At 29.3% G+C, this 26907-nt stretch overlaps 3 protein-coding genes across 5 annotated transcripts; all 3 read right to left on the bottom strand.

The window, feature by feature from the left end:
• Positions 1 to 797: 797 nt before the first annotated feature.
• Positions 798 to 1741, bottom strand: LOC106757326. The gene is made up of 2 exons (XM_014639969.2): positions 1370 to 1741; positions 798 to 1252 (listed from the first exon to the last, which is right to left on the bottom strand). Exons 1-2 carry the CDS (start codon positions 1625 to 1627, stop codon positions 980 to 982), a joined length of 531 nt encoding a protein of 176 aa, XP_014495455.1. The 5' UTR covers positions 1628 to 1741; the 3' UTR covers positions 798 to 979.
• A 118-nt stretch (positions 1742 to 1859) lies between these two features.
• On the bottom strand, positions 1860 to 10322 carry LOC106756958 (auxin response factor 2A). 2 transcript variants are annotated; one of them, XM_022779318.1, is made up of 15 exons: positions 10177 to 10322; positions 9689 to 10064; positions 9219 to 9331; positions 6519 to 6620; positions 6372 to 6428; positions 5997 to 6149; positions 5824 to 5908; positions 5579 to 5669; positions 5198 to 5368; positions 4921 to 5037; positions 4680 to 4755; positions 4398 to 4572; positions 3711 to 4237; positions 2903 to 3093; positions 1860 to 2462 (listed from the first exon to the last, which is right to left on the bottom strand). In XM_022779318.1, the coding sequence occupies exons 2-15, from the start codon at positions 9747 to 9749 to the stop codon at positions 2366 to 2368; spliced, it is 2016 nt and encodes a 671-aa protein (XP_022635039.1). In that variant the 5' UTR covers positions 9750 to 10064; positions 10177 to 10322; the 3' UTR covers positions 1860 to 2365. The 2 variants fall into 2 exon arrangements, with proteins under 2 accessions (XP_022635039.1, XP_022635038.1); XM_022779317.1 differs by having other exon boundaries at positions 9689 to 9868; positions 9969 to 10322.
• A 12634-nt stretch (positions 10323 to 22956) lies between these two features.
• On the bottom strand, positions 22957 to 26631 carry LOC106757305 (probable indole-3-pyruvate monooxygenase YUCCA10). Of its 2 annotated transcripts, none has more exons than XM_022779319.1 (4): positions 25918 to 26631; positions 24466 to 24705; positions 23531 to 23656; positions 22957 to 23327 (listed from the first exon to the last, which is right to left on the bottom strand). In XM_022779319.1, the coding sequence occupies exons 1-4, from the start codon at positions 26539 to 26541 to the stop codon at positions 23154 to 23156; spliced, it is 1164 nt and encodes a 387-aa protein (XP_022635040.1). In that variant the 5' UTR covers positions 26542 to 26631; the 3' UTR covers positions 22957 to 23153. The 2 variants fall into 2 exon arrangements, with proteins under 2 accessions (XP_022635040.1, XP_014495430.1); XM_014639944.2 differs by having other exon boundaries at positions 24466 to 24699; positions 25918 to 26630.
• Positions 26632 to 26907: the final 276 nt, after the last annotated feature.

Consider the following 26907-nt stretch of genomic DNA (forward strand, 5'->3'; position numbering starts at 1 on the left):
CATTCCAGGTCCTTCATTACTTTGTGATACAAGAATAAAACATTCCATTTTTACCTTTAGTTTTTAGCATTATAAAAGATGCTATAGCCATAGTCAACTTTGAAAAGATGGTAAAGCTTTTTATTCTCAGAGCACTTTTTGTTGCGCCCTCTGTTAACTTGATTGAATCTTGTAATATAACCAATCAAGCTTCCCTCAATAGCCTTCTTTATAATAAACTTTACAGCACCAATGGACTACTTGACAAAGGGAATCACACTTTATACGATTCTAAAACTAACATAGGTTAAATCAGCTTGGAATCTGTAAGATGATTGAAACATAGGAACAACCATTTTGCAAATATCATCATTTCCACTTACACCTTAAATAAATACAGTCCAGTATGCATAAAATAAAACCTACGCAAAATCAATTTTTAAGCATATAGTTTATTAAACAGATCTAGATAGAACTCTTTTCATACTCATCCCGGAGTGTTAGCAATGTCTGCAAATAAATCCATCGCCACCACATTCTCCCGGACTAACCTACCTCAGTAGAATATGCGGATAGATTTCATAGCGTAATTAAATGTCTCATACAATTGCTGCTCATAAACTTATTGTTGCCGATTTGTTTTGCAGACTTCATTCATTCATAAGAAAGTACCACTCAAGGCATGAATTTCTTCCCTTTTCTCCTTCAAAATTGAGAAAATTTTTGGTTCATACGATGAAGACCGGCTCTTGATAAGATTCGAGAGTTTAAAGGTTAATCATTAGTGACATACTGAAGTGCTAATGAATTTCCCAATCTCACTGAAAAGGAACCCTATGATATTCATTTCTTTTTCAGCCATAGTACGATCACAAACTTCCATGAAAAAATGGCCTATACTACAACATTTTCCAGGGATTAAAGTTATAATTCCAATAAAGATACAAGATTGTACTACAAGCAAATCAAACCAAAACGAGACAATTAGAGGCAATCAAATTCAAATCGATTGACTGAACTGTTCTATCCGTTGAGCAATGAGGTCAATAGCAGCATTTGCTGATGAGAATGCCCCATGGAAACTTTCTTTGTAGTTAATAGACTCCAGTTCACGGGCCATCTTCAACAGAATCTCACCCAGGTCTGTTTGCTTCTGCAGCAAAGAATTGTAGTATGAGTTGGCCGCCACTCGGCTTATTTCCACATTGGTTTCTTCTGGACAGTACTCATCATCCAACCATTTATGTAAAGCAACCCTAAGCCATTCTGATTCCTGACAAGTGAAAAAAAAAAAACACGATACAATTTATCCGCAATTACTTATTCCCTAAACGTGTCGATAATTGAAAACCAATATCAGTTTGGATCTGAAAGCAATAAAAAGGAGTACCTGCAAGGAAATGGTTGGTTCTAACCAACGGTCAGGGACTCTGAGGTCTTCAACTTGGTCATCGGATTCTGTGAATGGGTGAGAATGGGATCTGACCCGGGTGGGAAAATGAGGAGTATAGCACAGAGTTAGTGAAGAAGAAGCATGTTGGTTAGTCAGAGTTACTGCAATGGAAGATGGTGTGAATGCGATTGTGCGAGGGATGACAGGCGACACGATCATGTGCTGACCCAGATTAAGTTTCGAGGTTGTCATCATGGACACTGTTGTCTCCCCTCACTTTCTCTACATAAAAAACACAACTACTAATACGGACCATTCATTCCTAAACACTTAACTTTTTTGGATGAGGTAATGCCCCACCACTCGCAGGAATTGTGCAATTATTCAGATTTCTAAAAGAATGTTCTTTTAACCTTCTAGGATTTTATTTTTTTTATATATTAGTCGCTAGTTTATCGGTGCCAGAAAACTTATTCGTAAAGCATTTGTGGAGCACCATGAGAAATTACGAAAAATTAAAAACGAGTATAGGGTACTATGGCATTAAAATCATTTTATCAAACTAAATTTGCTTAAATTTTCAAGCGCCAAGGTGTAATTCTAAAAATTATGGCTGACGATCGAAGCAATCAAACTTGAGAGCCACAAGCACACTCGTTTCGACGAAATGGCCATGTATTATTGTCAAGTATTATATCAGAATCATGGATAGTTTGCACAAGTATCAAAAAGACAGGTTCTCAAAACAACAAAACCAGATTTCGATTTTTGACCCTGTAAATTTTCACTGTGATTGCTATATTCCTATGCTAATAATAAAAGCCAGCATGCACATAAGCTTATAACATTGCGGATCTCCGAAATTGGCAGGAAAAGGAAGAAATGTATTGGAACTAAAAACGACTCAGAATGGTATTGGTTGCATAGAGAGAACAGATTTAGATAGATGGACTAGTCCCGCAAGCTGTGGAGAAAGAGACGCAAGGCGGATCACTAAAGGCTTGGAGGATCTGTTGAAGAGCTTGGATTGAGATTGTTGATACCATCCTTCTGACATATGATCATCTTTTGCACCATACACTGGAAATCCCTGCATTGTTTGATGGTACAAATACAAAAGTTAGCTACAAATATCATAAAGAATTAATAATACATATTAGTACGCAGAGTTGAGGTAAATCTCTAAAAAGATCACATGACTTTTTTAAGTAATCAGGCGACGAAAACATTGATCTTGGTCATGCAGTTATCACTAAAAAAAGAAAAAACCAAATTTGCTTCTCTTCATTCCCTTAAAAAATGTTGATGGTATGGTATTATTTCAAAAACTAAAAAGAAAAAAGAAAACAGCAGACTTTTCTGGTTTCTATTTGTGTGCATACAGGATAAAAGAATTAAGAAGCAATTGCAGAGTAAAAAAATATCATGACTGTTATTTAGAAGAAGTAGAAACACAAGCAGAAAAGTAATAACAAAGTTAACTCCATATAATCTTGTTTTCATATGATGTTGTTAGTTTCGGTACTCAACTGCCATGGGTAATCTCGCAAGAACATCATGTCTCCATCATCATCTATGCAGGTCACATGCCATCCACTGCTTCCATTGACTAAGCTGCCTCCAAAATCAAACATCGAGTCGAGCTCAGCAATGAGTTCATCATATCCACGAAAACGGGTAAGATCAACTGCTCTTCCAAGAGCAGTTCCCAACTTAAGCACCTGAAATAGTTAGTTGCCTTTGTTCAGATGTCTCAGAATGGGAAGAGCTAAGAATGTTTCAGCTACTTGCTATAGTATTTGAGTAATGTTGTCCTTTTACAAACATTCCTAGTACTTAACAAAGAAAGTATTAAATGAATAAGTAAATGCATTGTATGTTTTGGAAATATAGATCATTTAATAAAGTATAACATAGTAGAATATAGAATTATTCACATTATCTTATTATTTATTTATATCAGAATGTATCTCGAGGGTTCAAATCATAATCTATTACCAAAATGCTTGGACAGTCAAGCAAGAAGGGTCTAGCATGCCAACAAATTAGTACCCTTTATCCAACTGGACATTTCTCTGGGATTTAGATTTTCCACAAATGGCTATCTAGTTAAAACTGTAAGGGTTATCCAAATCCTTTTCCTGACACTGATGGAAAGGTTTTAATCAGCAATTTTATTCCCTAATCAGGCTGTTACCTACTATTGTCCCCCTAGCTACCCCACCTACCTATATTTTACTTAGTAGCACTGAAACAATAGTACACAGCAAAGAGAAACTTCCTACTAAACTCAAGAGCATCAAACCGATGTGAAGGTTAAATCTGAAATGCCAAGTACCTTTGTGCAGCTACGATTATTGACAGAGCGACACTTCTTACATGTTTTCCCGGAGGTAACACACATTGGAGGACTAGAAAGCAGACTTGAAGTCTTGCTGAAACCAGCAAATTGTGGTGAAGGGAGCTCCGGTTGCCGGTCAATTAAGTTAACTCCAAAAAGCTTGTATTTGCTACAACTGCCAAGATGGCCAAGTGGAGCATCATTTTCATTTCTAGATTCAGAAGGCGGCCATCCCAAGGATTCAGAACAAATGGAGCTTAAATTTGAACTTGAAATTGACAAGTCTTCATGTGGCAATGACCTTGATCTTCCAAGAGATTTATGAAGAATGTCTTGCATCAGAAAGGGAAGCTGGTTCAGATTCTCCTTCCCGAATTGTGAGCCACCGATTGAGAACTTCGATGGGTGGATTACATCAGTCGATGGTGGTCTTTGCAATGCCCGTGAAGTACTCAGGCCACTGTAATCTTGTCCTTGCAAGCCCCTATCCGCTACCCGCCTGGCTGAACTCTGAGCGGCAGCATCTGATAACAAGAGAATTCAACTAGTCCACAGTGCTTAAAGAAAAGACAACATGTCATTCTAATTTCTAAACACGGAAAGTTATAGCATTAACATCTTTTAGCTTCCTCAATTCGAATTTTACAGGTAAGTCAAACTAGAGATGAATTTATAAGCACTGACCATCCATGGCAAAGACATTCAATCCAGGCAAAGGGCGCTGGTGAAGTACATGTGCCTTTTTTGGGTTGGGGAGAACGGGAATGTGCTTCTCCATGCCAGATTCCAAGGGCTCAATCCACCACGGACAGACCCTTTCAGGGTGCATGAAGGCATCTACTATGGCATCCCATTGCACCTGAGAAGATATATAAGTTGAATTGAATCGAGTAAAATAAAACATAAAGGTATTATAGCTTCATTTAAAACTAGATCTAAAAGACTTGGAAAAAGAGCCTGATTTACCTTGAGACATCTCCATTCAGAACCTGGCCACCTAATGCTGTCAATAACTTCATTACCAATTATCGTACCTGCATATCTGGTTACTCAAACAAAAGGGCAATAGACCTGATTATGAATTGTTACATTGTGGAGACTATAATTATCATTTAACAGCTTCTGTACGTTTTCCTTTTATTTTCATAGTGATAGATTCATTTCAAAATAAAACATCCATCACTCGGCCAAACTTTCACATCGTTACCTTCTTAGAGACTCTTCAACATCACACTGCATCTGAACTCTCGTTCCAATTGAATAGTCAGGTACAGTTGACTTCAAATAGTTTTGCAGAGGAATGATAAACTCAAAGGGGTTCGTCCTGCAAAAGATGCGAGTAACAGACAGCTCATTCCGATTGAAACTTATGTCCAAAGGGTGTTTGTGTGTGTGTATATCACACACATGTATACACATACAATGCAAGAAAAGTAGACATGTTCTTTTTGAAATTTCAATCTGATATATCCCGAACAACTCACCAAGGGTGGTAATAGACAGTGAACATTGATCCTGTGGCGACAGCATGGGAAGCACTAGCCAAAATTCCAAGTTGCATGCTATGACCCGATATCAGAGATGAAGAAGGGGATGCATTGCCGTGATGTCGAATTGCCCGACGTATCCCAACACGAACTTGTCCATCCTCCCCACTGCAATAACACAACCACCGTCCTTCTTACTGACACTTGTATTAACATTGGATCATTAAATAAACCTAATCATTTAGAATAATATTACGAAGCTCCTCTTCTTGTGACGTTTCATAGAAAATAACTTGTGATTCTAACCAGAGTTCCTCTGGGACAGCACAAACATAATCCATGGGTAGGAGGGAAAGGAGACATGGAGACAAAAAGTACCTAACAAAAATGCATGAATCTCCAGCAACAAGTTTCTTTGCATTCACGAACGTGCTCCAACCGCTAGTTAGCAAGTGTCGTTTCGGCTGACCTGCATTTCATTTGAAAAAATATCGAACCCAGAAACTAAACCAACAGCTCTTGCAAAAAATGTGATTTATTCTACTTGGCATCAACAATAATTTCCCTACGTCGGTGCAACTGAATCAGGATATTTGATGAAAATAAAAGTAATCTAAACATACCACGGTATATGTGTCGAAAATGCCACTCGAACCCGTGCAAGTCCTTCGCAACAATTTCCTGTGCAGGCGTTTGAAGAGTCATGTCCTGTAATATCAAAGAGACAGAGACCTTAAACAAGGCAAATTTCTCAAAAAGAAAAACATAAATAAACGAAGATGATAAGGAATCCAACCAGGGGACGGAAGCATTCATCAGCATGTCTCTTCGGAATAGAGAATCCACCATGTGTACTTGTGTCTGACGGAGTGAGTACCTTACCAAAGGAGTAGGTTGTAGTTCTGCTAGGAACATTATTGTCTTCGTTCTCTAAACCAAAGTGATTTTGCTGCAAAGATCCAAGCAATAACCAATCCTATTAAAACATTATCCTTGTTTGCATGTCGTACAAGGTAAATTGTCATTCATTCTTTAACATTAAAGTCTATAGAATACTAATGTCATATACTGAATGGATACCATAAAAAATATCATAAGAATTATGGTTGCACATTAAAGAAGCAAAAATGGAAGAAGGTGAAGGTAGATGTTAGAAGAGAAAGTAGCCAACCCTGGGCTCCGGAACTAATGTAACTTGAGCAAAAACCTCATCAGTGTAAGTTTCGGCCTGCAAAATCAAATATGTACATTATTCCCAATAAGCAATAAACATTTGATGTAAACAATGATACTAACCCAAGTAGAAAGATGACAATACCTTTAATAGAACACACACAACTCTGCATAAGATCTTAGGAGGCAAATCATACACAGGAATTTCCATGTGTCCATCTTGCTGATGCTGAGTAAATGCAGCAACCTATTCCACATGCCAATCATTCGATCATGAAATGGTGTCAAAAGACAGTATATAGGTTTTGCAAAACACAGAGTTTTAGCTACGCTACTGTGAGAAGTCACAAATGGTCAAGGACGAAAAAGATAAACCAAAAAGCATTTGAAAAATAATTATCGTCAAATAAATGAAAAACGTGATATAAGACAAATACTGAAAGCATTACAATACATTACTAGTTGTAAGAAATTGTTAATAACGTAGAGTCATGATTGTCTAGAACATTAAAAAACAAATAAAATGTTTAAAAACGCAGAGTATATTTCAAAATAATAATGTAAGAGATACGAATAGCATGCTAAAACAATATAAGAGGTGGAATTTTAGCCACGGGTAATGTGATATCTAATCTTGCATAAATAAAAATCAATAACATTTGCAAAAACGTCACGGTCAAACAAAGATGAAAAAACTTACATTACTCATATAGCTTAATGTATTATTTTAATAAGGGTTTAATGGTTATTTAAATAAAAATATTATAAAAATCTGTACTTATTGATGTTGTTTAAGTTAATGGTGTCAACTGAAATGATTGAGTTTTGTTAATTAAAAAACCCAAAGTCATTGATTTCGAAAGATTAAAAGAGAAAGAACTTCAGTAAGTGGTGGTCAGGGACATAAGAAAAACAGTGATCAAGGATATTTAGGAGATGATGATGGCTACCAAATAAACAAAGATGAAGAAAAGGAAAATGGGAGAAACCCAAAAATTTTACAAATTAAAAAAAAAATGAACTTGTCTCATAAAATAAGTCAAGTGAGCTTGTAAACCATTTGAATAATTGATAAAAATATTGAATGAAAAATATTTAAAAATGCAAGAAGCATTTGAACAAAAAATATTAATGTCGTCTATTTTGTAATTGTTTCAATTAAAATTCTTGAGTGATTTTTAAATTCCAAAAAAGTTAAATCATAGATTAAGAAAAGTAAACTTTAGCCCTCTAGAGTAGTTCAAGTAAATTCTTTAAATCGGATTACTTTAACAAAATATTTACCTGTTTTTATTTATATATTTTTTTTTGAAAAGCAAGCTATTATTTTTTAATAAAAAAATGTTATGAAATGCACTTTAACTATAGAGTCTTAGTTGTCTACTAAACGGAAAGTGACAAAAAATTTAGTTGCAAATTCACTCCTAATGATCATAGGTTTTCGCATTTTCCAAAGCATGAAATGAAGAAACAAAATCTGTATACATCATTCATATCTATGTCTCCTTTGCTTCATTATAATTGGTCATCGAAAACACAAAGACATCAAGAATATACGCCATGAGATATTCTTATCTATCATAGATTAAGAAAGTCAACAGTTGAAAGAAAACATAAATCTTATATAAATCGAGTGTAAAAGTATGTTTGAGAGGTAACGATGTTTTCCCTGTTCACAAATTTGAAAACATAAAATTAAGAAACAAAGTTTTACATTGTTACAAATAACGCTTTCTTCAAATAGTTTAAATTGGTAATCAAATAAATAAAAAGAATTATAAGAATACCATACGCTAAAGGATACGTTCAAAGACTAGAAAACGTAAATCCTATAAATTTAATCTGTATTTGAATTATCATTTGCACATCGTTCAATGCTACTAAACGTGACCAAAGGATTTACGTTAAACGGAATTTCTGACGGAAAAAACAAACATGCAGTTAAGAGTTACACTTATTTGAAAAAAAAACAAAAAAATAATAAAATAATACGTAATTAATAAAAATATTAAATAAAAAAAGCACTGAATATAAAAAAGTAAGCATAATCGTTTCAACTGAAATGTTTAGTATTTTCTGAATTCCAAAAAGAAGAATTTCAATAAAAATTTATTACAAAATGAGCTTCAGCCAAACCAGAACAATCTGAGTATAAAGGGCATTTGAGAGACGACACTACATTGTACAGAAACGATGAAACCGAAACTGGGAGAGTGAGAAAAACAAAAGTTTAAATGTCACAAATTAAGTAAATGAATATTTAAAAATAAATGTACTAAATATAAAAAAAAAAATTATTTTCATCCGGTTCTTAATGTTTTAATCCCTGTGAAAAAAATGAGAAAGCAGAAACGCGTCCTCTCGAATTCATACGAAGTCAAGTTCAATGTTTACACGAAAAAATGTTAAGTGAAACCTATTAAATTAAAATCAGCAAAAGTAAGATACAATTAAAAAAGATCAATAATCACGAAGCAAAATTAGTTGACACAGGAAAATTGCATATTTCAAAACGATGTTTCCAACACTAATCATCAATAAATTTGTTTACATTAAATAAAGCAAAACATGTTTAATTTTCGAAAAAGGTAAAAATAAATAAAAGCGTTTGATTTACAATGAACAAGGAAGACATGGCAATAGAAAACATTTGTGCAATAATTGACCCAATAAAATTAACTGAAATAATAATAAAACAAAAATAATAGATGACAAGACAACCTTGGAAAGTTACCATCTTTGTTGTACAGTCAACACAAAACATGAGTAGAATTGAGAACGACAAAGACAAGATTGGAAGTAAAAGAGAAAGAGTGAAAGAAAGAAAGGAAGAAAATTGAAGAACCTGCTCCAAGTGACCTTGTGGGAAGTAGAAAACCCTCTCTCCAACACGAGGAACATAAACGGAAGACCCCGCACATGCACGCCACAGTTCTGTGTACAAATCGTCTGTGCCACCTACCAAACCATAACAAAAAAATCAGAATTAAACCACAAAACCGATCCATAAACAAACAGGGCACCGGATTTTGAAGAGATGAAAATCAAGGACTGATACTGATTCAGTTCAAAATTCTCCAAACAACCTTAACCCGACACCAATAAATAAAAAAAACAAAACATAATAATCAACAGTTGTTGACTCTGATTTGGTGGAGCGATTGTAAAAATATCTGTCCTGGTAAATCCAGCAGCACAGATTAAAAGAAAGAGAAAAAAAAGTAAAGTAGCACTATTGTATTGAAGGTGCCTGAGAAAAAGAGAAAAATGATTGAGTCTGTGGTATAGTGGCTATAGCAGTAACAGCAACAGTACCTCGGTTATGGGGAAGTCCATCTCTGGGTGCGGCGGCTTCCATCTCTCTCCTCCTCCTCATGAAAGGCAAAGGGAGGCGGAGAAAACAAAAGAGAAAACGGAGAAAGCGAGAAGAAGAAGAAGGAGAGAAAGAGAAAGTGAGGACACGTGAGATTTAAGAAGGAGCGAGAGATGCGTGTCCTGTTGTTCGAAACAGAAAAAAAAAACAAAAAAAAACGTTTCAAACAATGTGGTTCATTGATTCATGAGAGTTATGTTACAACACTATGCGGACCCTTACTTTCTCTCTCTAAACAGCTACATCTCTCACCCTTCTCCATGGCCATCCCACCTTCACAATGTGTGTTCCAGTACGCGCAGGTGCAACATAACAACACTGGAAATCAGACAAAGACAAAATTAAGAGTTTTATGTTTGTGTTAATGTTTGTGTGCAGTAAGGTGCAGCTGCAAAGCAACACCCTTTGCTTTTATTGTTCCATCACTCACTGGTTTGTTTCCTCTTTCTCGGCATCTCTCTTCTCTCTATCATCACACCAACAACCGTACTGCGTACTGCTAACATGCGCCGATACGATCGAGGAGTAGAGGCGTTTGTTAGTTGCTTGCACCGCCCTTGGGTTTTGTCTTTGTGATGGCCACACCTGAACCGTAAACATTGATTAATTGAGTTAATTGAGTTTGGATGAGAGTGATAAATGCTTTTGGCGTTGATTAATAAATAAATTAATTAAGATATTAATAAATTAATTAATTAAGATATGAAAGAGAGTGAGGGCATGCGGGTACTTTGCATGCAGAGGCAGCGTCAGTGATTGCAGAAAGGGTTGTACGGATACACCATTCACACCGTTCAGGCTATTATGGCTGGCTGCTGCATCACTATTTCTCTTTCCTTTCTTTTCAACAACAATTCACCATTTCTTTTTACATCGTATTAATCACTTATTTTCTCACTCCAATTTTTACTTTTACCATATTTTACTGTTTAAAATCATATTTAATTTTAATTTTATTTTTAATAAGCTTAATACATTGTTGAGTCTAATTTTTCCTCAGTTTTATTTAAAATGATCTTAATTTTCAATAATATGAACGTTTGGGAACTCATTTTTAATTTTAAATTACATGTTTTATTATTATTATTTTTTGGTAATTTTAAACTTTATACTACTAAACTTTCAATCCCGTAAATGTTGATAAGCATATTTTGTTAATGTTTTGATGGTCACTCTACATTTTTCATTGTATTGCTCATCGTTCTTTTTCGAAATACTTACATTAATTATTAAATATTTCAATCTCATCACACAGGTGTCACTATCTGTTTTATATATTTTTTCTAAAAAAATAAAAATAAATTTTTTTCTACATAATATCAAAATATATGTTTATTAAAAAAACATAACATAAATATATATAATTTTTCTTTATTATGTTTGCGATTATCCTTGAACAAATTTTTTTATTCCAAGTCAAATTTTTAAAAAAACTTATAAATCATGACCATGTATTAAAATAATAACTTTATATACTTTATTTATATCTTACCCATCTATATTTTCAGTGATACATAATCAACTTCCTCATTAAACAATTATCATCCATCTATTTTCATGGTTGCATGAATTAATTCAGTTAACAACAATGAGTGTTTAGTTTTTTTTCATATTAACTCAGTTAACATTTTTTGTGTGAATAGTCACTAAAATATTAGTCAGAATTAGGTTTCCGGAAAATCGGATTTTGAACTGGTTTTTTATTTTTTATTTTTACTTTGAATTTCATTAAAAGAAAAGAAAAAGAAAAAATAAAAAAGTTATATGTTTTGATAATGAGAAAATATGTATTTATATGTTTGATTTTTTTAAATTGTTTTTATAATTTCGTATAGTTTTCAACTTTTCTAAATTATAGTTTGAAATAATTTTTCTAACTTTGAATTATTAAATATTAAGGGATGAGAATAAAAATTACTAAAAAAAAATTGTATAAATATAAAAAAAATGCATTACTTGTTGATACATATCGAAATTCATTATAAGTTAAAATCATTATAAGGATGACATGATATAAAAATACTTAAAAAAGAAGAAGATTGTATTTGCAAACCCATGCTGCTGCGAGTGGAGGCAACCATAATTTAGTAAAATTTAAAACTATACGAAATTACAAAAACAACTTTTAAAAAAAATCAAACATATTAATAAATATTTTCTCACTATAAAATCATATAACTTCTTTATTTTTTCTTATTCTTTTATTTTAATAAAATTCAAATTAAAAATAAAAATAAAAATCAATTCAAAATTTCGTTCCTCAAGAACCAAATTCTGACTGCTATTTTGGTCACTGTATAAAAAATGAAGGTCAAAATTCGGCTCTCATAAACTAAATTAAGCCTAAAATCAAAGTTGTTTTATGAGTGTAAATATTGTGCACAATCTTATATATGAGAATTTTTAAGTGGAAATTTTGTTACACATAAAAAAGACTTCAGGGTATGCTCATAACACAAATTAAACAAATGTTGTATTTTGTCCGACCCAACCAAATGTATGACCAAATTCAATGAATTTTAGTTACACCAATGAAATTAGTTTCTTTTCTAACGACTACATCATAGAATGAAATTCACACCACATGTCATATCACTACCAGATCATCACAAAACTTAATTCATATACATACATCCAAATCAATTTGAATGCTAATAAATTACATTTAATCGTCCAGTACACTATAATGATACTCTAATACGACATACTCCTTCTAGAAGTCTACACTTGACGATTTTTTATCTTACTTAGCACATGTTCCTTTTAAAATCCCCTACATAGCAAGGAACTAGATTCTGAACTGGTTTTTTACTTTTTATTTTTACATGTTTTTGGCAATGAAAATATATGTATTTATATGTTTGATTTTTTTTAACTTGTTTTTGCAATTTCGTATAGTTTTCAAATTTTCTAAATTAAAGTTTGAAATATTTTTTTCTAATTTTGATTTATTAAATATTAAGAGATAAGAATAAAAATTTCTAAAGAAAAATTGTATAAATATACAAAAAATAATTTTATAAATTGTTAAAGCATTAGAATGAACAAAAATATAAGTTTCATTACAAATTAAAACCATTACAAGGATGATATAACATAAAAATACTTAAAAAAAAGGAGATTACATTGCAAATCGATGGTACAAGTGGACACAACCATAATTTAACAAAATTGAAAACTACAAAATTACAAAAAAATACTTTAAAATAAAATTCAAACATATTAATAAATATTTTCTCCTTACAAGAACATATAACTTCTTTATTTTTCCTTATTCTTTAATTTTATTTGATTTCAAATTAAAAATATAAATAAATAACGACGGTTATTTTGGTCATTATTCACAAAAGGGAAGGTCAAAGTTTGGCTCTCCAAAATCCAAATTCTAACCTAAAATCAAAGTTGTTTTATGTGTGTAAACATGGTGCACAATATGCTATATAGGGAATTTTTTAATGGAAGTTGTGTTAGGGATGAAAAAAATTCACCGTTTGCTCATATAACGAAATCAATTAAACACATATTGCACTTTGTCCAACCCAACCAAATATATGACCACATTCAATGAATTTTAGTTGTGCCAATGAAATTAGTTTTTTTTCCTAACAACTACATGCTGAACGAATTCACACCACATGTCATATCACTGCCATCATCACAAAACTATATACATCCAAATAAATTTGAATGCTAATAAATTACATTTAATCGTCCGGTACACTATAATGATACTCTAATACGACATTAACATTTAGAAACATGTTTTTCAAAGTTCTAAAAATACTCCTTCTAGAAGTCTACACTTGACGATTTTTTATCTTCCTTAACACATATTCCTTTTAAAATCCCCTACATAGCAGGGAACCGGATTCTAAACTGGTTTTTTACTTTTTATTTTTATATGTTTTAGCAATAAGAAAATATGTATTTATATGTTTGATTTTTTTAACTTGTTCTTGTAATTTCATTTAATCGTCGAGTACACTATAATGATACTCTAATACGACATTAACATTTAGAAACATGTTTTTCAAAGTTTTAAAAATACTCCTTCTAAAAGTCTACACTTGATAATTTTTTATCTTAACACATATTCCTTTTGAAATCCCTTACATAGCAGGGAACTAGATTTTGAACTGATTTTTTACTTTTTATTTTTATATGTTTTGACAATGAGAAAATATGTATTTATATGTTTGATTTTTTTTAACTTGGTTTTGTAATTTCGTATAGTTTTCAATTTTTCTAAATTAAAGTTTGAAATATTTTTTTCTAATTTTGATTTATTAAATATTAAGAGATAAGAATAAAAANTTTTAAAGGAAAATTGTATAAATATAAAAAAAATAATTACATTAATTGTTAAAGCATTAGAATGAACAAAAATATAAGTTTCGTTACAAGTGAAAACCATTACAAGGATGATATAACATAAAAATACTTAAAAAGAAGGAGATTACATTGCAAATCGATGGTACAAGTGGACACAACCATAATTTAACAAAATTGGAAACNACAAAATTAGAAAAACAACTTTAAAATAAAATTCAAACATATTAATAAATATTTTCTCCTTACAAGAACATATAACTTCTTTATTTTTCCTTATTCTTTTATTTTATTTGATTTCAAATTAAAAATATAAATAAATTANGACTGTTATTTTGGTCACCTTTCACAAAAAGGAAGGTCAAAATTTGGCTCTCCAAAAACCAAATTCTNACCTAAAATCAAAGTTGTTTTATGTGTGTAAACATGGTGCACAATATGCTATATAGAGAATTTTTAGATGGAAGTTGTGNTAGGCATGAAANAAAATTCANCGTTTGCTCATATAACGAAANCAATTTAACACATATTNCACTTTGTCNAANCCAACCAAATGTATGACCACATTCAATGAATTTTAGTTGCGCCAATGAAATTAGTTTTTTTCCTAACGACTACATGCNNAACGAATTCANACCACATGTCATATCACTGCNANATCATCACAAAACTTAATTCATATANATACATCCAAATCAATTTGAATGCTAATAAATTACNTTTAATNGTCCGGTANACTATAATGATACTCTAATACGNCATTAACATTTAGAAACATGTTTTTCAAAGTTTTAAAAATACTCCTTCTAGAAGTCTACACTTGACGATTTTTTATCTTCCTTAACACATATTCCTTTTAAAATCCCCTCCATAGCAGGGGACCATATTCTAAACTAGTTTTTTACTTTTTATTTTTATATGTTTTAGCAATAAGAAAATATGTATTTATATGTTTGATTTTTTTAACTTGTTCTTGTAATTTTGTATAGTTTTCAATTTTTCTTAATTATAATTTGAAATATTTTTTCTAATTTTGATTTATTAAACATTAAGAGATAAGAATAAATATTTCTAAAGGAAAATTGTATAAGTATACAAAAAATAATTACATTAATTGTTAAAGTATTAAAATGAACAAAAATATAAGTTTCATTACAAGTTAAAACCATTAGAAGGATGATATGATATAAAAATACTTAAAAAGAAGGAGATTACAGTGCAAATCGATAGTACAAGTACACACAACCATAATTTAAGAAAATTGAAAACTATACTAAATTACAAAAACAACTTTAAAATAAAATTCAAACATATTAATAAATATTTTCTTGTTACAAGAACATATAACTTCTTTATTTTTCCTCATTCTTTTATTTTATTTCATTTCAAATTAAAAATATAAATAATTTATGACTGTCTTTTGGTCACCATTCACAAAAAAGGTCAAAATTTGGATCCCCGAAAACCAAATTCTAACCTAAAATCAAAGTTGTTTTATGTGTGTAAACATGGTGCACAATATATTATATAGGAAATTTTTAAATTAAAATTGTGTTAGACATGAAAAAAATTCACTATTTGCTAATATATCCAAAATTATGAGCAAATTTAATATTCGTCAATAAAATTAATTTTTTTTTCGTAATGGCTACATCACTAAAATGAAATTCATACCACATCTCATATCACTATCATATTATCACAAAACTTAATTCCTATACACACATCCAAATAAATTTAAATGTTAATAAATTACATTTTATCATCCACTATATTATAATACCTTAATACAATATTAGTATTTAGAAATATGTTTTTTAAAGTTATAAAAGTACTCCCTCACTAAGACTACACTTTGGGAGTTTTTTTCTCCTGCTTAACATATATTTTTTATTGTTTTCTGTGAATTATGGGTAAAATATCAGTCAAAATTCTATTTTTAGTGAACCGAATTTTGAACTGTTTTTTTTTTCAAATTTTTTTAGAATAAAATGAGAAGAAAAATAAAGAAGTTATATATTTTTAAAATGAGAATATATGTATTTATATGTTTATTTTTTAATTTTAAATTTTTTTTAATTTTGTTAAATTATAGTTTTGAAATAATTTTAAAATAATTATAATTAAATTGCACTATATTCGACCCAACAAAAGGTACAAGCAAAATCAATAAATTTTAGCTTCGCAAATAAAATTAATTATTTTCCTAACGACCACATCACTATAATTTTTCATAAAAATAACTCGCTAAGCAAAAATTTTACAAAATATAATAAGAGATTCAATTGATTCAAATTGAGATCTTTTTTCTTCGTTTATTATGTCTAATAATTGAATATGTTATCCTTAAAACAATAATTGAAACATTTTGACATATCATTAACACTCAACAAATTTCTTATTTTAAATTTATTCATTTAAATAAAACAATTTATTTTCAAAGATTGGAAATAGATTCAAACAACACACAAACTTTACATAAAATCAATTATTTCACATTTATATAATTTATTCTAATGTACTATAAAAGATTAACTAAATCTCCTTCTTTATTAAGGATTGTTTAATCAAATTTAAGTTTCCAACTCCATTATTATAAAAGGAAAGCTAAACATGCACAACAAATTTTGATTAATAATTTGAACATATTATTATGATTTTGAACTAAAAAGGTTCATATTTTTCTTATAATTATCTCATGTACATACAAAACTTTTCAAAACCAACCTAAGAAATATGGACAAAGAAAAACTTACTTAAAAAAAGTAAAATTTAATTAAATAATTTACTACGTTATCCACCGAAACCCGAAGTTGAATTCTTATCTATAAACAAATTTTTCAAAAATCTATACAAAATACAGAGAAAATAATAAAAAAATATATTTTAAAGAGATTGTCAATTTTTTTAATGGTTAAATATGTTTTTAGTCTCCATACTTTGGCGATTTTGGTTTTAGTCTCTCTTTCAAATTAAGGTACAATTTAGTCCTTCAACTTTAGAAAACTCTGGTTTTAGTTTTTTTTCCAAATTTTTTAACTTTATTTGTTGTTTCAAGCACATTTCATTATAGCATTTGGATTGTTTACACTGTTTGACACATTTTTGCTTCAATGCTAACTGAGAAACGCGTTTGAAACAATAAATAAAGTTAAAAAAATTTGGTAAAAAAAGACTAAAACCAAAATTTTCTAAAATTGAAGGACTAAATTGTACATTAGTTTGAAATAGAGACTAAAACCAAAATCGTCCCAAAGTATAAGGACTAAAAACATATTTAATCCTTTTAATATAATTTGAATAACTAACTTTTTATATTTCAAAGCTTTATACTTTATATATATATATATATATATATATATATATATATATATATATATATATTATTTTTTTTTCTGTGCAATTTTTCATAAACCTTTGTTTGTTTCTGTATCATTTTAATTATCTTATATTAGTTTCATTTTAACAACTGTTATTATTTATCTTTACTACTTCATCAAAGTTTAAATTCTTTTTGAATAAATCTTTGTTATTCGACGAATTCACACCTACCTTCTACTTTAACTATACTTTAATTTCGAATAAATTTTACTGTTTAATTTCTAACTTTTTGTACTTTGTTACAAAGATTTTAATTTTCACGATTTATTCACATTTGTTTTTATAAATTCATTGTAATGATGTGACCACCAACACCATAACTTTCTTAGTGTGTCTTTAAGGTTACCACTGTTATTCCTTTGTAAGAAAAAATAATTGAAAGTAAACATGAAATGTAACTATTTATAGTAGTTTTACAAAAAAAAAAAAATATTACTAAAAAGAAGTATGTTTTTATTTTCCTTAAATACTTGCATACTTTTATCGATTAATTATTGTACTTATATTTTACAAGATAGCTAATTAGTCAATTATTAAATCTTTCTTCCGAAAAATAAATATGGTTTTTGAAATTTTGGAATTTTTATATTTAAATGGACCTGTATTATATTAAGTTCATTTAATTATAGTTTATTAAATCATTTTAAATTTAACAATGTGTTTAACTATTTGAAAGAGTCTAAGATATATTGGTTTTGTAGTAAAATTTTCCATAAAATCTATAAAAAAAACTAATAATTAATGTTAATTATTTCTACTGTATTTATTATTTTAATTTCTTTTATAATTTTCGATGTGTTCTCTTATTTATTGTTTCTACTTTTATTGAAACTTTAGTTATTTTATCATTATTCGACAATCAATTCAAAGTATTTAATGAATAGTTCGTTTTAATTTCTATAATGATGGATGTTTGCAATTTCTAAAACATAAAATAAAATAAAAATATAATTTTGTATCGCCATTTTCTAAAATTTTGTTTACAAAGTTTTAACTACCGACCAAACAAGCACAGAAGGTAATATAACACATTATAAAAAAATCCCTATATATAGAAGGAGATAGAAAAAAAATATGAATCTTATAAAAAATATATTCTAAGAATTAATTTGTAATAATTTATTCAGTGTTGAAACTTTTGAAAGCATGAAAATAAAATATTTTTATGTAAACGTTTTGTTTGAAAATTCATTAATTTGTAAAGAAGTTTACAATTTTCAAAGCATGAAATTGAAAAATAAAATTTTGTGTAGTTGACACGTAACGCTCATTTGCATAGTTTTAACTGACAGCGTCACATAGAGAGAGATTGACAACATATATTGAAAAAAATGTCATAAAACAAAAACTAGAAAATCAATATTGAAAAAGAAAAGAAAACCGTAAATCTTAGAAACGCAAAAGTACGTTTGATAATCCGTTCCTAATGATGTTGCAGATATTTAGACTTATCTGATTTAGAAGATTTAATTTTGTTGAAAAAAATAATAATAAAAAGTACGATTAAGATTTAATAAACGAACACGTGTTCTATGTGTATCTCAACTTTAAAAAAAATATTGTTTTTTTAAATTATTTAAATAAACTTATTCTTAATTTAATTCTTATATCAAAATTATTTTATGCTTCCACTCGAAATTATCTAAATGAACTTTTTTCTTCGTTTAATTTCTAAATTAAAGTCGAATTCTTAAAGATGAATAATATTATATTATTATTAGATTTGTTTTTCAAATTTCAAAAGAAAAATGAAAATACCATGTCAGAGTTTGATTCGAGGATCGAATCAAAATCTCTAACGTACCACTTGCACTGGAAAATCAAATAGAATTTGATTATTGAAAAACATAATTTTGACATATTTTTTCAAATATAATTTTTAAAATTGGAAAGAAAAGAAAGTGAAATATTTGGAGTTCGATTCATACAAAACTGAATTCTAATAACGACAAAATTAAAATGAAATTAACTTCATTTGGATAAAAGTATTTAAATGAGTTTATTGTGGAAACAAAGTAATTGAACACACAAAGAGAATAAGAGCATGTACCAAAAAGATTCCTATAGACTAGAGACTAGAAAATTGGAATTAAAAGAGAACAAAAATCTTGTAAATTCAAAAGTTACAATTATTTTCAGAGTATCAGTGTTTGGATTCATATAAGTTTACCTTAAAAAACTCTCACACTAATATTTTTTATTCTTATAATTTTACAAAAGTATTTGTAATGCATAAATACTCTCGGAATGAATCCTAAAAACTAATATTCTCAAACTTGTAACTTATTAAGCAATAATAATATTTTTGTCAAACTATGATTGTTATTTTCGTCGATTGAACAACTAACTCATTCAACGATTTAACCTAACATCTAATGATGTCTTTTTATCGTCTGGAGACGGTCCATGACAATATAATCTTATATGTGTATCTATTCTTCATATGTTTACAGTATTGGATGCGATTTTAGTGTACTCGATTTGACATATTTGTCTAAAAATCATTCTTTCTTATTTAATGATGTTTTTTTTTTTTAATTTCAGCTTGTTTTCTTTTTCTGGAATTGCTTTTTATTGACTTTTTTTCACACATTCAAAATAGATATCAAAAATAAACATACATTAAACAACTAAAATACAAAACAATGAAAAATTAAGATAAATTTAAAGATTAAACAAGATAAAAATCATAGAAAAGTTGTTTTTATTCACATAGCTTAACACCAATACAAAATAAAAAATAACATCATTCATACGTGGAGTTTGCTAACTTAAAGTTTTAAAATATATATATAACTTAAAGTATATCAAATTTTAGTTAATCAAGATATACTCATATATTATAAATTTAAAGTTTTAAAATTGAAAATATTTGAATAATTTCTATTTTCATTTAAAATTAAAAATAAAACTTATTTAAATATCTCTATATCTAAGGTATGTCTTTTTTTATGAATAAAATATTTTTATCAATGAAAATTTAATATATTTCAAGAGATTAAATAAGTTAACAAATCCACGTGTGTGTCTATATATATATATATATATATATATATATATATATATATATATATATATATATATATATATATATATATATATATATACTAAAAAAATATCTAAAATAAGTCCCCATGATTAAAAAATGAAAATAAATTAACTCTTTAAAGATATTTCAATACTTCAATAAATTTATAATTAGATGACTAGATATTATATATGTTTAGTGAAAGAACTACAAATATAAAAACTGCATATATAGAAAACAAACATATAACTTCTCTTAAAGAAACAATAAATATTTAAACTTAAGTTAAAAATTCATGATTAGGTATAAATTTTTTGAAAATGTTATGTCATATATCTCATTGCATTGGTGATCCTTGTTTAAGATGAAGGTATAAAAGTTATGTCATATATTCTTTGATTGTTTCAAATTTGGGCTATCATCGTAAAAATAAAAAAATAATAATTGAAAACCTATACACTGTTAAAGAAAAAAGTATATTAAAAAACTTAGGTAGTTTAATTTTTTTGTGAAGTGAGGGTAGGTACCCTTGAATGGCTCCATCTAATGTTAAATAAATGTTGATATGGTATATATTAAGGCTCAACAAAATGAAAGAACGGCCATGAAAGTTTCTGGTACGATCCAATCTGGAAACTGAGGTATCAAACATCATACGAGGTTTTAGGTAAGAAATTAATGTTTTAGGGTTCACAAGAGCACTACTCCTAAATCCCTAAATTATCTATATCAGCTTTTAGGATTTGACTTTGATTAGGGTTTAAAACCCTATTTGAGACCATTAGGCACCATGACACTCCATTTCTGTCTCATCTTTCACCTACACCTTATTCGTTTCATTTGCACTCAAATAAACCTTCAAAAAATCTCATACAAAAAAAAAAAAATCTAGAATCAAATTTTAAAATATGGTTTCTAAAAATTCAGAACTTCAAAGTTCGATAAAATCCAAACTTAAATTTTAAAAAATTAAGTTTTCAAACAGATTTCGAAATTTAGTTTCTATTCACAATTAGATTTTGAAATATAAGAAAAATCTAAAATTGGGTTTCAAAATCAAATTTCAAAATATGAGAAAATTCAAAATCAAATTTCGAAATTTGAGAAAAATCAAAACTAGATTTTAGAATCCGGAAATTTTAAATTAAATTTCAAAATTCATTTTCTGAAAATACAAAATTGGATTTTAAAATCTGAGAAAATTCAGAATCAAATTTGAAAATATAAAAAATCTAAAATAAGATTTCAAAATCTGAAAAATTCAGAACAAAATTTCAAAATTTAGAAAAGTTCAAAATTATATTTGAGAAAATCCATTACCAGATTTTGAAATTTAGGAAATTCCAAAATTGAATTTTGAAATCCAAAAAATTCCAATACCAGATTTTGAAATCAATGAAATATATAATTTGTAGGGTTATAATAGGTATCACAGTGAAATTTTGGAGTGCAGGAAGAAAGCCCCAATTTCGAAAGACATATACCGAGCCCAATCTAGAGCATGGCTTAGAGCTTGGCCCTAATAATTTCAGATTTACTGTCTTGCTGGTTATTTACGAATTTAGGTAGTTGAATTTATTGTCATATGAATATATTTTGGGCTGCGTGATTTAAACTCTAAAATATCATTTTACATTTACCGATAAAATTATTTGAAACTTCATAAATTCAAAACATTAAAATTTTCGTAGTTCAAAATATAGTTTTCAATTGATTATAAATTTTCATAGGTTTTTTGTGTATTAAAGTATGAATTTACAGAAAAAAAGCCCAAATTCTGTAATACTGCAAAGAAAAGAAAACGAAAGGAATAAAATTTATTTCGTGTAATTGATACCCAAACTGAAAAATGTTATTAAGAATTAAATTTGCCATAAACAGAAAAAAAATGGAGGAAAACCAAAGTGATATTAGCTGTAAATTGAGAGGTTACAAATATAATTAAGTTACTATTTGATGTGAATTGAACCTTCATGAGATTGTCTTTTGTGTTATGTTTCTTTAGGTCTTGATTTTTTTTAACTCCCAAATTATGGCTATATATCCCATTAACACTTCTAATTTATCTCTATATTTTTCTTTATAAATTTTATCATTGATTAAATTTATTAAAAGTTATAAAATCATGAATGGCTAATCAAATAAAGAGAAAAAAAAAAACCACTAATAGGAATCTTTTATATAATTAATTAAAAATAAAGTAATTTTTAATGGTATTATTATATAAATACACGCTCCACTATTTATCACACAGAAAAAATAATTAACAAGGGTAACTTATAGTCTTTTCTATTACTGGAGCCTTTCTTTTACTATCTGTATTAGGTAAATTTCTACATTAAAAATAATTATAGAACATTTTCAATAGTCTGTACAATTAACGTATTTTTTTTTTAATTTTTAATAACAATAATACAACACTTCAATGATAAGAAAAAAAAAAAAGAATTGCACTCATTATTAAGTTGAACACATTGAGATGAATAATAATATAAGAAAATGCAGAGTGAAGAGTGTTATTATTATTTGCAGATGATACTGATGTCCCTGTCGAAGACCAATGGGAACTAAACAATTACAACGACAATGTTCCAAATCATGATGTTCTGCAATAATTATGTCTGAAAAACATGATACAGGGAAACTTTATTGCTGGATATAGCTTATTCTCAGGGTTGTTGCATGAAGAAGCTTATATCATTCGCTATATTTTCAGCATCTGCAGCAGCTCCATAGAAACCTCTTCTTGATAGGCCAACACAGTATAAACCATTATTTCCCTTCCAATGGCTGGGGTATTTTGGCTTTGGAAGACCATCATCATTCAGAAGGTAATCATCACCCTGCACAAAACATTATTTAATTTCTTAAACACAATCAATTTAACAAATTATATTAAGATATATTTTCAATCTCATATATTAGAAATATAAAAATATATTTTAAATTTAATTCATCTCATATTTAGATTGGGTGAAATTTTCAACATAATTTTTATCTTTATTTTTTTTATACAACTAATTACTAATTACTAATTACTTCTTACCTTGAGCCACTTGTTGGTTGATCTCTTGAAGCCTGTGCAGAAAACAATGGAGTCAAATGGGTGTAACTCTCCATTCTTGAATAGGACATCCTTGCCTCTTACGCTTTCTATTTCTGCTCCCAAAACCTACATATCACAAAATATAAAGAAGGCTGCTTCGTCACGTCACAGGAAACAAACATTATGGTGTAAAATTGCAGCAAAAGATGAGTCAACAACATGTGATGCAATCCAAGGAAATGAAACAGTTCACCTAACTATAAAGTGTATAAGAATGTATTTGATATGCATAGAAGAACAACGGAAAAAAAAAAACCAAATGTTTGCAGAAAAACAACACTAAAAACCTTCCCTTTTCTGCTGATTATTGGATTATTGGTCTAATTGAACATTTTAGTAAAATATATTAGTAAATATGATAGTCACATATAGGAGTGGTTTAAAGAATTAAAGATGCTCTCAAACTATGCACGCAGAATTGTCAAAATGGATTACAATTCGTTGGCTAATTCGATCCATCACGAGTTCTTGAAAAAAATATATTATGTAGACTAATTTTTAATCCAGTTCATTTAAATCCGACTTATCGGAATTAAATCCGTGGTGAGCCGGGTTAACTCACTAACTCATCTAATTTTATTTATAATAGTTTATTATCTTATAAAATCTTAAAAAATACTATCCAACTTATTATATGTGAATATTTTGAATTGTCTTTAAGTTTAACATCATTTTCGAAATAAGTGAACCAATCCATTTAATTCATTAACTCATGATGGGTCGAATCCAATTGGATTCAAAATTTTGTTAATAAATGAAATGAAATGGATTGACTTATTAAATTACCAATGCATCCGGGCCGGATAAAAAATATTTTAGCAATTAAAACTTTGAATATTTGACCTACAAAGATTATATCTATCTATAACACGTACCTTTAATTCATGAGATTTTATCTTGTCGTAGGTTCCAACGTCAATAATTGGATATTTTCCATGATTGTTCTTCATGGAAAAGGGTCCTTCAGTGGGTCTTCTAACCCCATATTTAGTCACATCACCGTAAACCATGGTGCTGAGAATCACCATCAACAAGTCCACACTGCTCAACGACAAATACTTGAGCAGAAACAACCCTAAACTTACCATTCCCCTTGATAGAAAATGAACCTGTTCCTTCCATTATTATTCAATAATTTCCATCTATTAGAGTGCGTAAGAAGCAAACCATAACTCACCCTTTATTCAAGTCAACACCCAAATATCCATAATCATCAATATTATAAATACGCTTACTTTTCCTGTTCTTTTCACATCAATTCATCACCGCTACAAAGCGCATAAAAGTCAACTCAACAACCTACCGTAAACACCTTATACCAATTCTAGTGAAAATGACTCTTGACATTTTAACTCGTTTTCTAAGCTTTATTCTCACATGATCATTAATTATTATTTAATATATTAATGCATTGATACGTCAGATAAAGATTGGTTCGAGTGTGAATTGTTTGATGAATATTTAAATTAAAGTAGAGTTAGTCTAACAACAAGTCTACAAACATTAAAGCTTCGGGTCCACTAAATTTTTAAGTAAACAAATAATGTGCTATGGAAAAAAATATCTAACATGTAGGTAACGTGTCTCATAAAAATATATATATATATATATATATATATATATATATATATATATATATATATATATATATATATATATATATATATATATATATATCATCTTTTAAACCATGTAGTTAGCTATCTGATTATTGTAAGTGAATATATTCATATATATTGAAGTATTGATCTTTAACTTCCAAACAAGTAATAACCTTAGTATGATATAACACCAACATAAGCATGCTATAATGTTTTAAAAAAGATTTAATTCTTTCTAAAATACATTTTTCTTAAAAAGAGCAAAAAACCAGACCATGCAATTCAGCTCCAGCGGAACCAAGTTATGAACTTAATATAAAAATAGGTCTCTTTTAATAAAGGACCACGATAGTTTTACCCATTCTTTTATTCTGATATACCAGGTTGGATTGGAGAATTTTTTATCAGATTTCTTTGAGGGAAAAATAAATCGTAATTCTCTCCTATTTTTTTATATTTCTGAGTAAAAAAAGAAAGAAGAAGAGAGCAACTAAGAATAAAATAATGATATCATAGACAACATCATAAAAATATAAAATTGTATTTAAAAAAAATAAAAAAAGTAGTGTTAAATTAACGTAAAAAAAGTTAAGTTTGTGAAAGAATATTTTCCTAGGAATAATAACCTCGTATCTTAAAACCTACAGTAATAGTATAAACTTGTTTAACCTTAATCCTACAAAAGCATTAGACGATGAAAATACTAATTGACTATAATAGAATTACCGGGCTTCGAACAAGAATGGAGGTTTTGGCACCATGGTTGACAAGGTCCAAAGCGATTTCCATGCCGGAATTCCCAGACCCAACAACAAGAACATGCTCGTCTTTGAACTCCTTCCCTGACTTGAACTTAGTGGAATGAATCACCTTTCCAGGGAAACTACTCAACCCTTCCACGGCCGGCACAAAGGGGTCGCTAGTTTCCCCAGTAGCCACCACCAGGAATCTCCCGCAGTACTTCTCCACCTCGCCGGATTCCCCATTCCTGGCCTCCACCCTCCAGCAGCGGCGGGCGTCGTCGTACTGGGCCAGCTCCACCGTCCTCCGATAGAGCGGCGCGATGGCGAAGTGGGAGACGTAGTCGTCGAGGTACTCTAGGAACTGGTTCTTGGGAACGTAGGAAGGGAAAGTGGGTGGAAATGGCTTGTGGGGAAGCTGGCAGAACTGCTTTCTGAGGTGGAGGTGGAGACGGTCGTAAGAGTATTTCTTCCATAGAGAAGCGAAACAGTCTTCTCTCTCAATGATTATGAACGGAATTGATTGCTTCCTTAAACATGCGGCGGCGGAAAGGCCTGAGGGGCCTGCTCCGACCACTATGACTCCCTCGGCCTTATCTTCCTCCTGCATTCTCACTCTTTGTTTTCGATCTTAGTTATTTCTGCTGCAACGTATTATATAGGGCCCTTGCTTCTGCAGAGAAATCACACATAACAAGATTGAATAATATGAGAGCTCAGGCTTAGCTTTGATGACGCGCTGTATAGAATAAGTCTTTCTACATTTCTGTTATCTCGTTCGAAATGTTTACGTGAAGCATTAAATTTCACAAATAAATTACAAAAATTAAAAAATTAAATAAAATTACGAAAATTCACCGATAATGGCTTGGAAAATTGACACCAATTTTTGACACTGCACATGTGTCAAAACGTAGTCGGAGGATTTTAAATTAAAAATACTGAAACAAGAATATATTTGGAAGAAAAAAACTAA

The sequence above is a fragment of the Vigna radiata genome, chromosome 3 (genome assembly GCF_000741045.1).
Source record: "Vigna radiata var. radiata cultivar VC1973A chromosome 3, Vradiata_ver6, whole genome shotgun sequence".
NCBI lineage: Eukaryota > Viridiplantae > Streptophyta > Magnoliopsida > Fabales > Fabaceae > Vigna > Vigna radiata.